This window comes from Syngnathus floridae, unplaced genomic scaffold, assembly GCF_059516105.1.
Source record: "Syngnathus floridae isolate MCC-2025c unplaced genomic scaffold, RoL_Sflo_1.0 HiC_scaffold_28, whole genome shotgun sequence".
NCBI classification, from domain to species: Eukaryota; Metazoa; Chordata; class Actinopteri; order Syngnathiformes; family Syngnathidae; genus Syngnathus; species Syngnathus floridae.
This window is the reverse complement of record NW_028284057.1, coordinates 855001-867567: the sequence shown is the minus strand read 5'-3', so window position 1 is coordinate 867567 and position 12567 is coordinate 855001. Positions and strand designations below refer to the sequence as shown.

Sequence of the window (12567 nt, the reverse complement as noted above, 5' to 3'; positions counted from 1 at the left end):
AGGACTGGTTACAAGACAGACTTTTCTGATTTATTTAATGGGAAGAGGACTTATTTAGTTTATTTAATCTATTTTTGTTCCCTGGCAAAATTGGATTTGCTGAAATTGTATTTTGCCAAATCTTGACTTGAGACCTGATAGGAAGTATTAAACGCTTAGTTAAATCAATACAAGTTGGTAATAAGAGCGAGTAATGTTGGTTGAACCGATGAATGAAGGTTGAAAGCAATTTAAATTATGACTTTGTATAAATACTAGATATCAACAGAACATCTACTGCGCGAAATGGGCAGAGTTTACTTGTTTGAGAAGGAGTGGCTTATTCAAAACTAAGATTTATTTAATCTGTTTGTTCCCAGGCAAAATTGGATGTGATGCAATTCCAAATTTCACCACATGATGGTGCCCAATTTTGACTTCATAGGACATATTAAACACTTAGCTTGTTATTATGTTCAAGGTAATCAGATTTGTTTATTATTCTAATGGCCTCTTCAAAACTATTCTGGATTACTACTTTGGATCTATTCTACATTACTTGGCAACAACATACTCTGTAACAGATTAGGCAGTATAATCATATATGTTAACTTGAGAGTGCCCACACTCAATCTACTTATCGTGATGTGTTAAATCAATTACTGTTAGACATTATTTGTCTGATAATCTACCAAATCTTTGAATTGAAGAATTTGTGATTTAATTAATAGCTTGTTGTTATGTTAAGGGTAATCGTACTTGTATATAATTCTAATGGCCTTCTTTTGAAAACTATTCTGAATTACAACTTTGGATCTTATATTACTTTGCAACAATCTACTCTGTGACAGATTAGGCAGTATAATCACATATGTTAACTTCAGTGCCCACACTATTTATTTATGGTTATTTGTTAAATCAAGTACTGTTAGACATGAAATAGGAAGTGTTTAACATAAATGTTATGGCTACTCACCATTGTAGCTCGCTCCTGGTCAATGATACGAGCCTCTTCTTGCAGTGGAAAACTTGCAGCCAACAAACACCGTGGAACCTAAAGGAATGAAATTAAACATTAACATTTCGCCTCGACCAATTTTCACACGTACAACGCAACGCGGCTACACTTCTGCTATTACAAACGTAAATCTCCTTAAACACAATGAGTGTTACTTACCGTGTACGCTCTAGACGGTCCAGTTGCAAGCAGAAAATAAAGATATTTCTGTTGATAATCGTCGCTGCTCAGCGGCTCACGGCCATCGCGCCAACAGATTTGAATTTTGGCGGAGGTTCGGGCAATTACGTCATATCCGCGGCACATGACTGCGACGTAATACCCGCTTATCTGAAACGGCAGTTAAAAGTAGAGTTACATCAAGTTTTCTTGGAACCTAAACGAATGAAAGAAAACTATCATTTGGCCACAACCAAGATTCACAGATACAACACAACGTGCGGGGTTGAGGTTAAAGATTGAGTGAAGGGCCCTCGTTTTAAACTACTGTTTTGAAAAGGAGTGGAAACAAGTAAGACGTATTTAATTTATTTAATGGGAAGTAGTAAGACTTATTAAATTTATTTAATCTACTTTTCTTCCCAGGCAAAATTTGATGTGCTGCAATTCCAAATTTCCAAAGTGAATGAAGGAATGAAGTCCTTTAAATTATGATTTTGTATAAATACTAGGCATAAACACAAAATCGACGGCACAAAATGGGCAGACTTTACTTGTTTGAAAAGGACTGGTTACAAGACAGACTTTTTTAATTCATTTAATGGGAAGAAAACTTATTTAGTTTAATTGATCTATTTTTGTTCCCTGGCAAAATTCGATTTGCTGCAATTCCAAATTTCCAAAGTGAATGAAGGAAAGAAGTCGTTTAAATTATGATTTTGTTTAAATACTAGGCATAGACACAAAATCTACGGCACAAAATGGGCAGACTTTACTTGTTTGAAGAGGACTGGTTACAAGACAGACTTTTCTGATTTATTTAATGGGAAGAGGACTTATTTAGTTTATTTAATCTATTTTTGTTCCCTGGCAAAATTGGATTTGCTGAAATTGTATTTTGCCAAATCTTGACTTGAGACCTGATAGGAAGTATTAAACGCTTAGTTAAATCAATACAAGTTGGTAATAAGAGCGAGTAATGTTGGTTGAACCGATGAATGAAGGTTGAAAGCAATTTAAATTATGACTTTGTATAAATACTAGATATCAACAGAACATCTACTGCGCGAAATGGGCAGAGTTTACTTGTTTGAGAAGGAGTGGCTTATTCAAAACTAAGATTTATTTAATCTGTTTGTTCCCAGGCAAAATTGGATGTGATGCAATTCCAAATTTCACCACATGATGGTGCCCAATTTTGACTTCATAGGACATATTAAACACTTAGCTTGTTATTATGTTCAAGGTAATCAGATTTGTTTATTATTCTAATGGCCTCTTCAAAACTATTCTGGATTACTACTTTGGATCTATTCTACATTACTTGGCAACAACATACTCTGTAACAGATTAGGCAGTATAATCATATATGTTAACTTGAGAGTGCCCACACTCAATCTACTTATCGTGATGTGTTAAATCAATTACTGTTAGACATTATTTGTCTGATAATCTACCAAATCTTTGAATTGAAGAATTTGTGATTTAATTAATAGCTTGTTGTTATGTTAAGGGTAATCGTACTTGTATATAATTCTAATGGCCTTCTTTTGAAAACTATTCTGAATTACAACTTTGGATCTTATATTACTTTGCAACAATCTACTCTGTGACAGATTAGGCAGTATAATCACATATGTTAACTTCAGTGCCCACACTATTTATTTATGGTTATTTGTTAAATCAAGTACTGTTAGACATGAAATAGGAAGTGTTTAACATAAATGTTATGGCTACTCACCATTGTAGCTCGCTCCTGGTCAATGATACGAGCCTCTTCTTGCAGTGGAAAACTTGCAGCCAACAAACACCGTGGAACCTAAAGGAATGAAATTAAACATTAACATTTCGCCTCGACCAATTTTCACACGTACAACGCAACGCGGCTACACTTCTGCTATTACAAACGTAAATCTCCTTAAACACAATGAGTGTTACTTACCGTGTACGCTCTAGACGGTCCAGTTGCAAGCAGAAAATAAAGATATTTCTGTTGATAATCGTCGCTGCTCAGCGGCTCACGGCCATCGCGCCAACAGATTTGAATTTTGGCGGAGGTTCGGGCAATTACGTCATATCCGCGGCACATGACTGCGACGTAATACCCGCTTATCTGAAACGGCAGTTAAAAGTAGAGTTACATCAAGTTTTCTTGGAACCTAAACGAATGAAAGAAAACTATCATTTGGCCACAACCAAGATTCACAGATACAACACAACGTGCGGGGTTGAGGTTAAAGATTGAGTGAAGGGCCCTCGTTTTAAACTACTGTTTTGAAAAGGAGTGGAAACAAGTAAGACGTATTTAATTTATTTAATGGGAAGTAGTAAGACTTATTAAATTTATTTAATCTACTTTTCTTCCCAGGCAAAATTTGATGTGCTGCAATTCCAAATTTCCAAAGTGAATGAAGGAATGAAGTCCTTTAAATTATGATTTTGTATAAATACTAGGCATAAACACAAAATCGACGGCACAAAATGGGCAGACTTTACTTGTTTGAAAAGGACTGGTTACAAGACAGACTTTTTTAATTCATTTAATGGGAAGAAAACTTATTTAGTTTAATTGATCTATTTTTGTTCCCTGGCAAAATTCGATTTGCTGCAATTCCAAATTTCCAAAGTGAACGAAGGAAAGAAGTCGTTTAAATTATGATTTTGTTTAAATACTAGGCATAGACACAAAATCTACGGCACAAAATGGGCAGACTTTACTTGTTTGAAGAGGACTGGTTACAAGACAGACTTTTCTGATTTATTTAATGGGAAGAGGACTTATTTAGTTTATTTAATCTATTTTTGTTCCCTGGCAAAATTGGATTTGCTGAAATTGTATTTTGCCAAATCTTGACTTGAGACCTGATAGGAAGTATTAAACGCTTAGTTAAATCAATACAAGTTGGTAATAAGAGCGAGTAATGTTGGTTGAACCGATGAATGAAGGTTGAAAGCAATTTAAATTATGACTTTGTATAAATACTAGATATCAACAGAACATCTACTGCGCGAAATGGGCAGAGTTTACTTGTTTGAGAAGGAGTGGCTTATTCAAAACTAAGATTTATTTAATCTGTTTGTTCCCAGGCAAAATTGGATGTGATGCAATTCCAAATTTCACCACATGATGGTGCCCAATTTTGACTTCATAGGACATATTAAACACTTAGCTTGTTATTATGTTCAAGGTAATCAGATTTGTTTATTATTCTAATGGCCTCTTCAAAACTATTCTGGATTACTACTTTGGATCTATTCTACATTACTTGGCAACAACATACTCTGTAACAGTTTAGGCAGTATAATCATATATGTTAACTTGAGAGTGCCCACACTCAATCTACTTATCGTGATGTGTTAAATCAATTACTGTTAGACATTATTTGTCTGATAATCTACCAAATCTTTGAATTGAAGAATTTGTGATTTAATTAATAGCTTGTTGTTATGTTAAGGGTAATCGTACTTGTATATAATTCTAATGGCCTTCTTTTGAAAACTATTCTGAATTACAACTTTGGATCTTATATTACTTTGCAACAATCTACTCTGTGACAGATTAGGCAGTATAATCACATATGTTAACTTCAGTGCCCACACTGTATTTATTTATGGTTATTTGTTAAATCAAGTACTGTTAGACATGAAATAGGAAGTGTTTAACATAAATGTTATGGCTACTCACCATTGTAGCTCGCTCCTGGTCAATGATACGAGCCTCTTCTTGCAGTGGAAAACTTGCAGCCAACAAACACCGTGGAACCTAAAGGAATGAAATTAAACATTAACATTTCGCCTCGACCAATTTTCACACGTACAACGCAACGCGGCTACACTTCTGCTATTACAAACGTAAATCTCCTTAAACACAATGAGTGTTACTTACCGTGTACGCTCTAGACGGTCCAGTTGCAAGCAGAAAATAAAGATATTTCTGTTGATAATCGTCGCTGCTCAGCGGCTCACGGCCATCGCGCCAACAGATTTGAATTTTGGCGGAGGTTCGGGCAATTACGTCATATCCGCGGCACATGACTGCGACGTAATACCCGCTTATCTGAAACGGCAGTTAAAAGTAGAGTTACATCAAGTTTTCTTGGAACCTAAACGAATGAAAGAAAACTATCATTTGGCCACAACCAAGATTCACAGATACAACACAACGTGCGGGGTTGAGGTTAAAGATTGAGTGAAGGGCCCTCGTTTTAAACTACTGTTTTGAAAAGGAGTGGAAACAAGTAAGACGTATTTAATTTATTTAATGGGAAGTAGTAAGACTTATTAAATTTATTTAATCTACTTTTCTTCCCAGGCAAAATTTGATGTGCTGCAATTCCAAATTTCCAAAGTGAATGAAGGAATGAAGTCCTTTAAATTATGATTTTGTATAAATACTAGGCATAAACACAAAATCGACGGCACAAAATGGGCAGACTTTACTTGTTTGAAAAGGACTGGTTACAAGACAGACTTTTTTAATTCATTTAATGGGAAGAAAACGTATTTAGTTTAATTGATCTATTTTTGTTCCCTGGCAAAATTCGATTTGCTGCAATTCCAAATTTCCAAAGTGAATGAAGGAAAGAAGTCGTTTAAATTATGATTTTGTTTAAATACTAGGCATAGACACAAAATCTACGGCACAAAATGGGCAGACTTTACTTGTTTGAAGAGGACTGGTTACAAGACAGACTTTTCTGATTTATTTAATGGGAAGAGGACTTATTTAGTTTATTTAATCTATTTTTGTTCCCTGGCAAAATTGGATTTGCTGAAATTGTATTTTGCCAAATCTCGATTTGAGACCTGATAGGAAGTATTAAACGCTTAGTTAAATCAATACAAGTTGGTAATAAGAGCGAGTAATGTTGGTTGAACCGATGAATGAAGGTTGAAAGCAATTTAAATTATGACTTTGTATAAATACTAGATATTAACAGAACATCTACTGCGCAAAATGGGCAGAGTTTACTTGTTTGAGAAGGAGTGGCTTATTCAAAACTAAGATGTATTTAATCTGTTTGTTCCCAGGCAAAATTGGATGTGATGCAATTCCAAATCTATCTGAAACGGCAGTTAAAAGTAGAGTTACATAGTTTTCTTTTTTAATCAACACAATCATTTACAACCGTTGACCAGAAAGAATCGTCGAAATTCGACGTCCCCCACAAACGCCACGCTCACTCGCTTTTCAGGGCAACAAAAGTACTTCTTTTTAAAAACGATGAGTTGTACTTACCGTGTACGCTCTGGACGGTCCAGTTGCAAGCAGAAAATAAAAATATTTCTCTTGTTAGTCGTATGTTACCATCCGCTGTGTCTTTGTCAACATCGCCGCCATTTTCCTACTTCCTGCTGCGAGCCACGCCCACGGATTTAAATTTGGGCGGAAGCTCTTTCCATTGGCGTCGTTTTCGCGTATAGCAAATCCGATTGGTTGGGAAGGGGGCACGGTTATGCAGCCGAGGGGTCCTGTGATCGGTGGGATGTAAAGTAGGCGTCGACGTCACGTCCGCGTCACGTGACCACGACGTGGCAGACGATATAGCAACCGCTGTTTTGTTTAGTAGATTTACAGTTGTTATGCATTGGCATAATGGTGTGCACTCAAAATAGATTTAAATAAATTAAATATTTCTTCTGCCCACTCCCTTTTAAACAAGTTAACTCTGCCCACGTCCATTGACGTCTTGTCTGCGTCACGTGACCACGACATAGCGACGTCATGTAGTAACCGCTGTTTTGATCAGTAGACTTACAGTTATTATGCGTTGACATAATGGCGCACTGGTTAGCATGGCCACCTCTTAAGCATGATGTTGCGGGTTCGACGCCTGATCAATGTTAGCATGGAGTGAGCTTAAGTGCATGGCGCTGAAGATTTGAATCTTTGAAATGCGCTGAGGTCTGACATATCAGGCAGAATGGTTTGCCATCACGTTCAACAAAAAATAGAAACTTTCCCACTCTGATTAAAACGTCCTGTGTTCATCTACGTATTTTCGTTTTGCTGTGCATCTTTTCCCTGCCATTTCAAGAGCCCAATTGACACTCATAGTTTAAAGAAATGTGTTTGCCCATCCTACTTTGTGGAATTTCACCACATGCGCTTTTGACCAAAATACCAAATTGAACTCAAGTGAAGCCAACACGCACAACCCCCCCCCCCCACACACACACACACACACACACAAATGTTGATATGAACATAAAAGAGCCGCATGCGGTTCGGGAGTTGCGGCTTGGCCAAACCTGTACTATACAACTTTATTTGTATAAAATTTTCACAACAGCTGTCACACAAACAAAGCGGGAAAAACCGAAGACGTGCGTGTTCCGCCCACGCTGGATTTATTTGCACCTTTGAAAAGACACCGTATTGCCGCAGATGTGGCAAAGAGTACTTTTGGGCATCTGAGACGGAAGGATGTCCAAAGCATCACGTCACCTGCTCTGGTAGGCATGGTGGTGGGACGTTGAGGTCAACCGCTTTGGGGTTGGCTGAATCTTTGATCGCAGGATGCCACACACTTGAAGACAGAAGCAGAAAAGCAGAGCTAAATGCAAAATGTACTCACCGGTGACTCCAATTTTTTTCCCCCCTGAAGAAACAGCTGGACGGGTGGCCCCGGCTGGCCAGTGGGACTCTTGTTATTCTGACCCTTTTTAGTGCGCGTTTGGGGCAACAACCGTTTTTTGTGGCGCTCTCTTCTGGTTCAAAAGTGCCCTGCATGTGAATTTGCTTTTCCTGCCTTCTGATTGGATGAGCGCCGGTGTGACGCGGTGCCTCTGTCACCGTGGCGGGGGGTATACGTTGGCATCGGAGCGTCTGCCAACGTCTGAGACCGGCTGGCAGTGTATCGGAGGTGTCGAGTGCGGTGCCGCTGGAGCTCACTCACCAGCTGGTGTTAGGGCCACAGAATGAAGGCCAAGGAGAAGAATAGAAAGAGAAACAGAAACTTCTCCTCCAATTGTTTGATTTGTCTCTTCTGAGCTTCGATGAATTCTTTCAGCTCTTTGTTCCTCTAGGACGGACAAATGGAAAGTGGCATTCAAAAGCCAGTAAGCGTGCAAGTAAGTGCCGGGCTGGCTTTGGGCCCTTACCTGTTGCGCGCTGTGCAGCAGATCCATTCTCTCTTGGAGGATGCAAGCGTCGCGCTCCCTCAACTCGCACATCAGGGCTCGCTTCCATTGGTCCACGGCGCTCCTAAGCTCTTCTCTCTGATCCGCCGTCAGCACGTCATTCACGCCAGCGTGGCTGGCTTTTTCGCCGTCCGTGGCGGGGCAGTCCCGCTGCGGTAGCGCCTCGTACAACATGGCCTCCAGCTCCAGGATCCTCTGGGCCGCAATCCTCGTCCATCAGTGGTCCGGCGGGAGATTTGAGGGCGGCTTACCTTATGAGCCTGGTCCATGGAACACTTCCTGAAGTCCAACTCTTCATCCAGGTAGCCCTTCTGCTTGCAGAACATATCCTAGCACAGCTCAAGGTCAGAATTGTTGGGGCACATTGCCGGAGTTCCCCTTGGCTGATGTCGCGTGTCTGTCTACCTTCTCACTTTCAATGTCCAACATCTTCTGTTGAAGTGCTGACTTGGTCACTTTGATGTATTCTAACCACTGAGGAAAGGCTGCTGTCACATAAGCAGAATGCGAGAGCGTGCGTGGACGTGCGCGTTACCTTCTCGGCTAGGGTGAGAAGGGTCCTGGCGTGAATCACGACCACCTGCTCCTCGTTGGTGAGATTCTGCAAGAGCCCAAAGGCACAGCGTCAACAAGCTTCTTTCAGCGCAAAGCCTTCCAAAAGTCACATTTGAGCCGCCGAGTCTCGTGGAGTGCGAACATAAGGAGTTCGACATACACTTACGGCGTTATAGCCCAGGATGTCCAGCTTCTTCATCAGATCACTGATGACGATGTCCGGGGGAAAGGCGCAAGGAGCAATGTAAGGTGTTCTGGGACCTCGGGTTAAGGTTAGGGTTGCGAGGGACGCCTTACGTACGCTCACGCCCTCGGCCTCGCAGTAGATCTGCAAAGGGCTGAGGCCGTCTGGGAAACGGACTTGCAGAAACTTCAAGACGGGGGAGCGCCACTCCCTCTCCTGAAAGGCAGAGGCATGCATCCGTCCGTCCGTCCGTCCGTCCGTCCGTCCGTCCGTCCGTCCGTCCGTCACATCTCTGGCCTCAACACGCTTGTGCGAGTCTTCCCACCTCCAGCTCCAGGATGCGGAACTCAAGCAGTTCGTTTTGGTCTCGGATATCCTGGATGTGCTCTTTCAGACGCGCTTCTTCCGCCTCCATCCGCCTGACCTGAAAAGACAGTCAGACCTCATCTGCGGGGCTTCCCGACGGGTGTGACGCCAAGCGACTCCGCCCAGCGCCTTTCTTTCCGTCACCTTTTCGGCCAACTGCTGATTGCTCTGACGCAGCAGCTGCTTCTCCTCCACCCACTTGACATTCTAGAAGAGACAAACGCGTGGACAGCTTTGGAATGTTGTGTCATTTTCATCCACAAATTCTTTGGTTGACTGGAAAATGACATTTGCTTTTCTCCGCATTTTCCCAGCCACGTTCGGGGGGGGGGGGGGGGGGGGGGGGTTGGTCCAGTAATGCCAGACGAATGAGTGACTGAAGAATGTAGCTATTTTGTCTGAGAAAAAGGTGTGCTCATTGATGAGCTTACCTGTCCTTGTTGCTTCAGCGCTGACTCCAGATCTGCTACTCTGCTTTGATAGTGACCCATTTCTACCATCAGCTTTTCTCTGGTCTGAAAGGAGGAGGAGGGAGGCTCCTCCTCCTCCTTTCAGACCAGAGAACACCCGAGGCTGGGTGAGAACGGGGAGGCTGCGACCCGGCCGGGGGTTGCGGAAAGGGGCGCCACCTTGATCTCCTTCTCGGCGTCGTAGTCCCCTTCGCTGGTCTGGGCTAGCAGAGCGTAGGCTCGTTGCAGCGCTTGATATTCTTGCGTCAGCTGGCGGTAGCGAAGCTCCGCCTCTTCATGCACACACCAATGCAACACAGCACTAGTACCAGAATCAGTCAGACCGGCGACAAAGCACCCGCGACGCAAAGACGAGTCCGATTCCAGGCTGAAGAGGAATGTTTGGTGCCAATACGCTGGCAGAAATGGCGGGCTACCTCTTCGGGTTCCGTGTCGGGGGTTCTGTCGGTGTGAAAAGACAAGGACGATCCGTCCGAGTCCACCAACACGTCTTCGTCGTAGCCGTAAAATGTTTCGATGACCTGCGGGCGCGGAAGCAAACATCTCTCTGAACAAACTGAAGCGACACCTCACGATGAATCGACGAGAGGAACGATAGCGAGAAAAAGGCCATTTCATCTTGCGCAACACCAAGCAGCCGCAAACAAACAGACTCACCTTGCAGGACCTCACGCTTTGTTCCTCCTCAGAGATTCTCGACGTCGGTATCGTAGCAGCAAATCTCTCTCCTGTCGACACAAATAATCCGCCTTTGAGATTCTTTGGATGCAAAGGGAACGAATGGCTCCGGCGCAGAAACAAACGCGACTCACAATGACATTTCTGACATGAGCTCCTGTCTCCAGAGCCTGAAAAACACGTCACCGGCGATGATTGGAGGGACGCTCGTCTTTTCCAAAAGTGACAACTACAGGGTGTGTCAGGGTTTTCCAGATTATCTTTATCGTATCATTATGTTGCTTTGACTTTGACTGCAACCTGTAATAAATAATATTATTTATCCCTTATTTATCCCTATCGCTTATCCCTTCCTACACAAAGTCGTAAAACACCCCTTGCTATGTTTTGACTAGAGGTCAAGGGCTTCCTCTATTCAATCCACTCTTACACCCACCCTGTTTCTCTTAATTAAAATGCTCGTGCAGGAGCCGAGAGTCAGACTTCATTCGTACAACGGATGGACTCTCCACCTGCAGGTGTCCAAAAGAACTTACTTGTCTCCCGTGTGGTTCTTGCAAAATAAGTTGGAGCGAGCGCAACTCTAACAGGGTGCATTTTGCCACTAGCTGCCTACGGACAATGACGTCGCGCTCGCGGCTCATGGTTGACGGGCTGAGCAGCCGGGCAAGTCCGTCGTTTTCAGCGCACAGCGAGTGGCAAAGGCGCTGACAAAACGGGAGCTTTGAGCTGCTGAAAACGGCAAAACAAGTCTAAAGCGTATTCAAACGCGTGCGCACAATGCTCCTGCTTGAAAGGTCGGAATTTAAGGGGCCAATTTTTTGGATGGCGGCCGCCGGCCAAGCTTTGGACGGAAAAGGTTTCCTGGCGACAGCGAGCGAGCGCGGCGCTGCCGTACGTGCACCGAGTCGCCTGCCTGAAGACCTTGGACAAGTCGTCGATGATGTGCCGCTGCTCCACAACTTGAAGGAACTCCATTTCACCGTCCTGCTGGCCGCAACCGCGGTCCAGGTCATTGAGCGAACTAGGCCTTCTCTGTGGAACACAAATGCAGTGGACTCTGTTGGCACGCCGCCGTTGTCCGCGTCGACTTACCAAGCTTGCCATCTCCTCGTTCTCCTGGGTGACAAAGCGCACTTTGTTTTCAAGGCGGCACAGCACCAGCGAGAGTTCTTCATTCTTCCTGCTCAGGCGTTTGTTTTTGTACAGGAGTGGCAGAAACTGGCTTTCTGTTTCTCTCAGTCGCTTTAGCTGCAAGCATGAAGTGCGGGATGTGAAAGACGCACAACACGCGGGCCAGAACGTATCCATTCCTTTTGCATCGGTTTGAACGGAATCGTGGCTTTGGCTCCCAATAAAAGACATCTACCAGGCAACCGACTCGCCGCGCCGCTCAACTAATAAGCAAGCGCAATGGGTGCCTCGCTGGATGGCGCGCATCAAACGTAGCGCAAACCTTCAAGCGTGCCGTCAATAAATTACCAGTTCATTGCGCTCTTCAGAAAGCAGGGCGTTTCGATCCTCCAGTTTCCTGATGACTGCGCTGAGCTCAGCGATTTTCAGATGAAACCGTCGCGTGTCCCGATCCTCCTGAGACTGAAAACGCCCCGCAACACACACACACAAGCACTCGTTCAAAGTTCAAAACTGTTTTTGTGCTACCTTCCTCCAGCAACGAACTAAGTCATGCGTACTGCAAGTGTGTGATGAGGTGGCTTACGCAATGAAGAGGATTGCTAGTAGCGGCGTTGACCCCACTTCCAGGGTAGTTTAGGCCCGCCCTTTGGGAATCCCTCAGGGCAGCGATCTGCTGCTCGGCAGCCTGAGTCTGCAGCTGAAGGCGGTGGACGTGGCCGGCCCCAGGGCTTCATCCAAAACACTAACCGCTCTGTCTTTCAGCTTGATCTCATCCGTCTGGATGTACAAACGGGGAGCGCTCAGGCAGGCGGGCAAACTCATTTGCCAGAATTGTGACAAAAACAAAGAGAGCAACCGGCCAATTTTTTTCTTGAATC

At 43.4% G+C, this 12567-nt stretch overlaps 1 protein-coding gene and 2 long non-coding RNA genes across 3 annotated transcripts; all 3 read right to left on the bottom strand.

The window, feature by feature from the left end:
• Positions 1 to 2892: 2892 nt before the first annotated feature.
• LOC148378816 (uncharacterized) lies at positions 2893 to 5204 on the bottom strand. Its single transcript, XR_015855604.1, has 4 exons — positions 5043 to 5204; positions 4842 to 4919; positions 3099 to 3269; positions 2893 to 2975 (listed from the first exon to the last, which is right to left on the bottom strand). It is a non-coding gene; the product is annotated as an uncharacterized LOC148378816 (long non-coding RNA).
• Positions 5205 to 7471: 2267 nt separating this feature from the next.
• On the bottom strand, positions 7472 to 9903 carry LOC148378815 (janus kinase and microtubule-interacting protein 3-like). Its single transcript, XM_088367716.1, has 10 exons — positions 9836 to 9903; positions 9549 to 9611; positions 9364 to 9462; positions 9021 to 9254; positions 8835 to 8900; positions 8705 to 8773; positions 8551 to 8628; positions 8261 to 8494; positions 8056 to 8181; positions 7472 to 7686 (listed from the first exon to the last, which is right to left on the bottom strand). The coding sequence occupies exons 1-9, from the start codon at positions 9893 to 9895 to the stop codon at positions 8065 to 8067; spliced, it is 1020 nt and encodes a 339-aa protein (XP_088223842.1). The 5' UTR covers positions 9896 to 9903; the 3' UTR covers positions 7472 to 7686; positions 8056 to 8064.
• A 130-nt stretch (positions 9904 to 10033) lies between these two features.
• Positions 10034 to 10807, bottom strand: LOC148378814 (uncharacterized). The gene is made up of 4 exons (XR_015855603.1): positions 10687 to 10807; positions 10532 to 10602; positions 10291 to 10395; positions 10034 to 10146 (listed from the first exon to the last, which is right to left on the bottom strand). It is a non-coding gene; the product is annotated as an uncharacterized LOC148378814 (long non-coding RNA).
• Between the last annotated feature and the right edge of the window lie 1760 nt (positions 10808 to 12567).

Bases quoted from the DNA above. Each gene is read 5' to 3' on its own strand.
- LOC148378815 (XM_088367716.1), bottom strand. From the start codon at position 9,895: ATGGGTCACTATCAAAGCAGAGTAGCAGATCTGGAGTCAGCGCTGAAG. The intron at 8,901-9,020 runs GTAAGTGTATGT...GGGCTCTTGCAG, and splicing joins ACATCCTGGGCTATAACGCC to AATCTCACCAACGAGGAGCA. The intron at 8,629-8,704 runs GTAGACAGACAC...GAGCTGTGCTAG, and splicing joins TGGACATTGAAAGTGAGAAG to GATATGTTCTGCAAGCAGAA.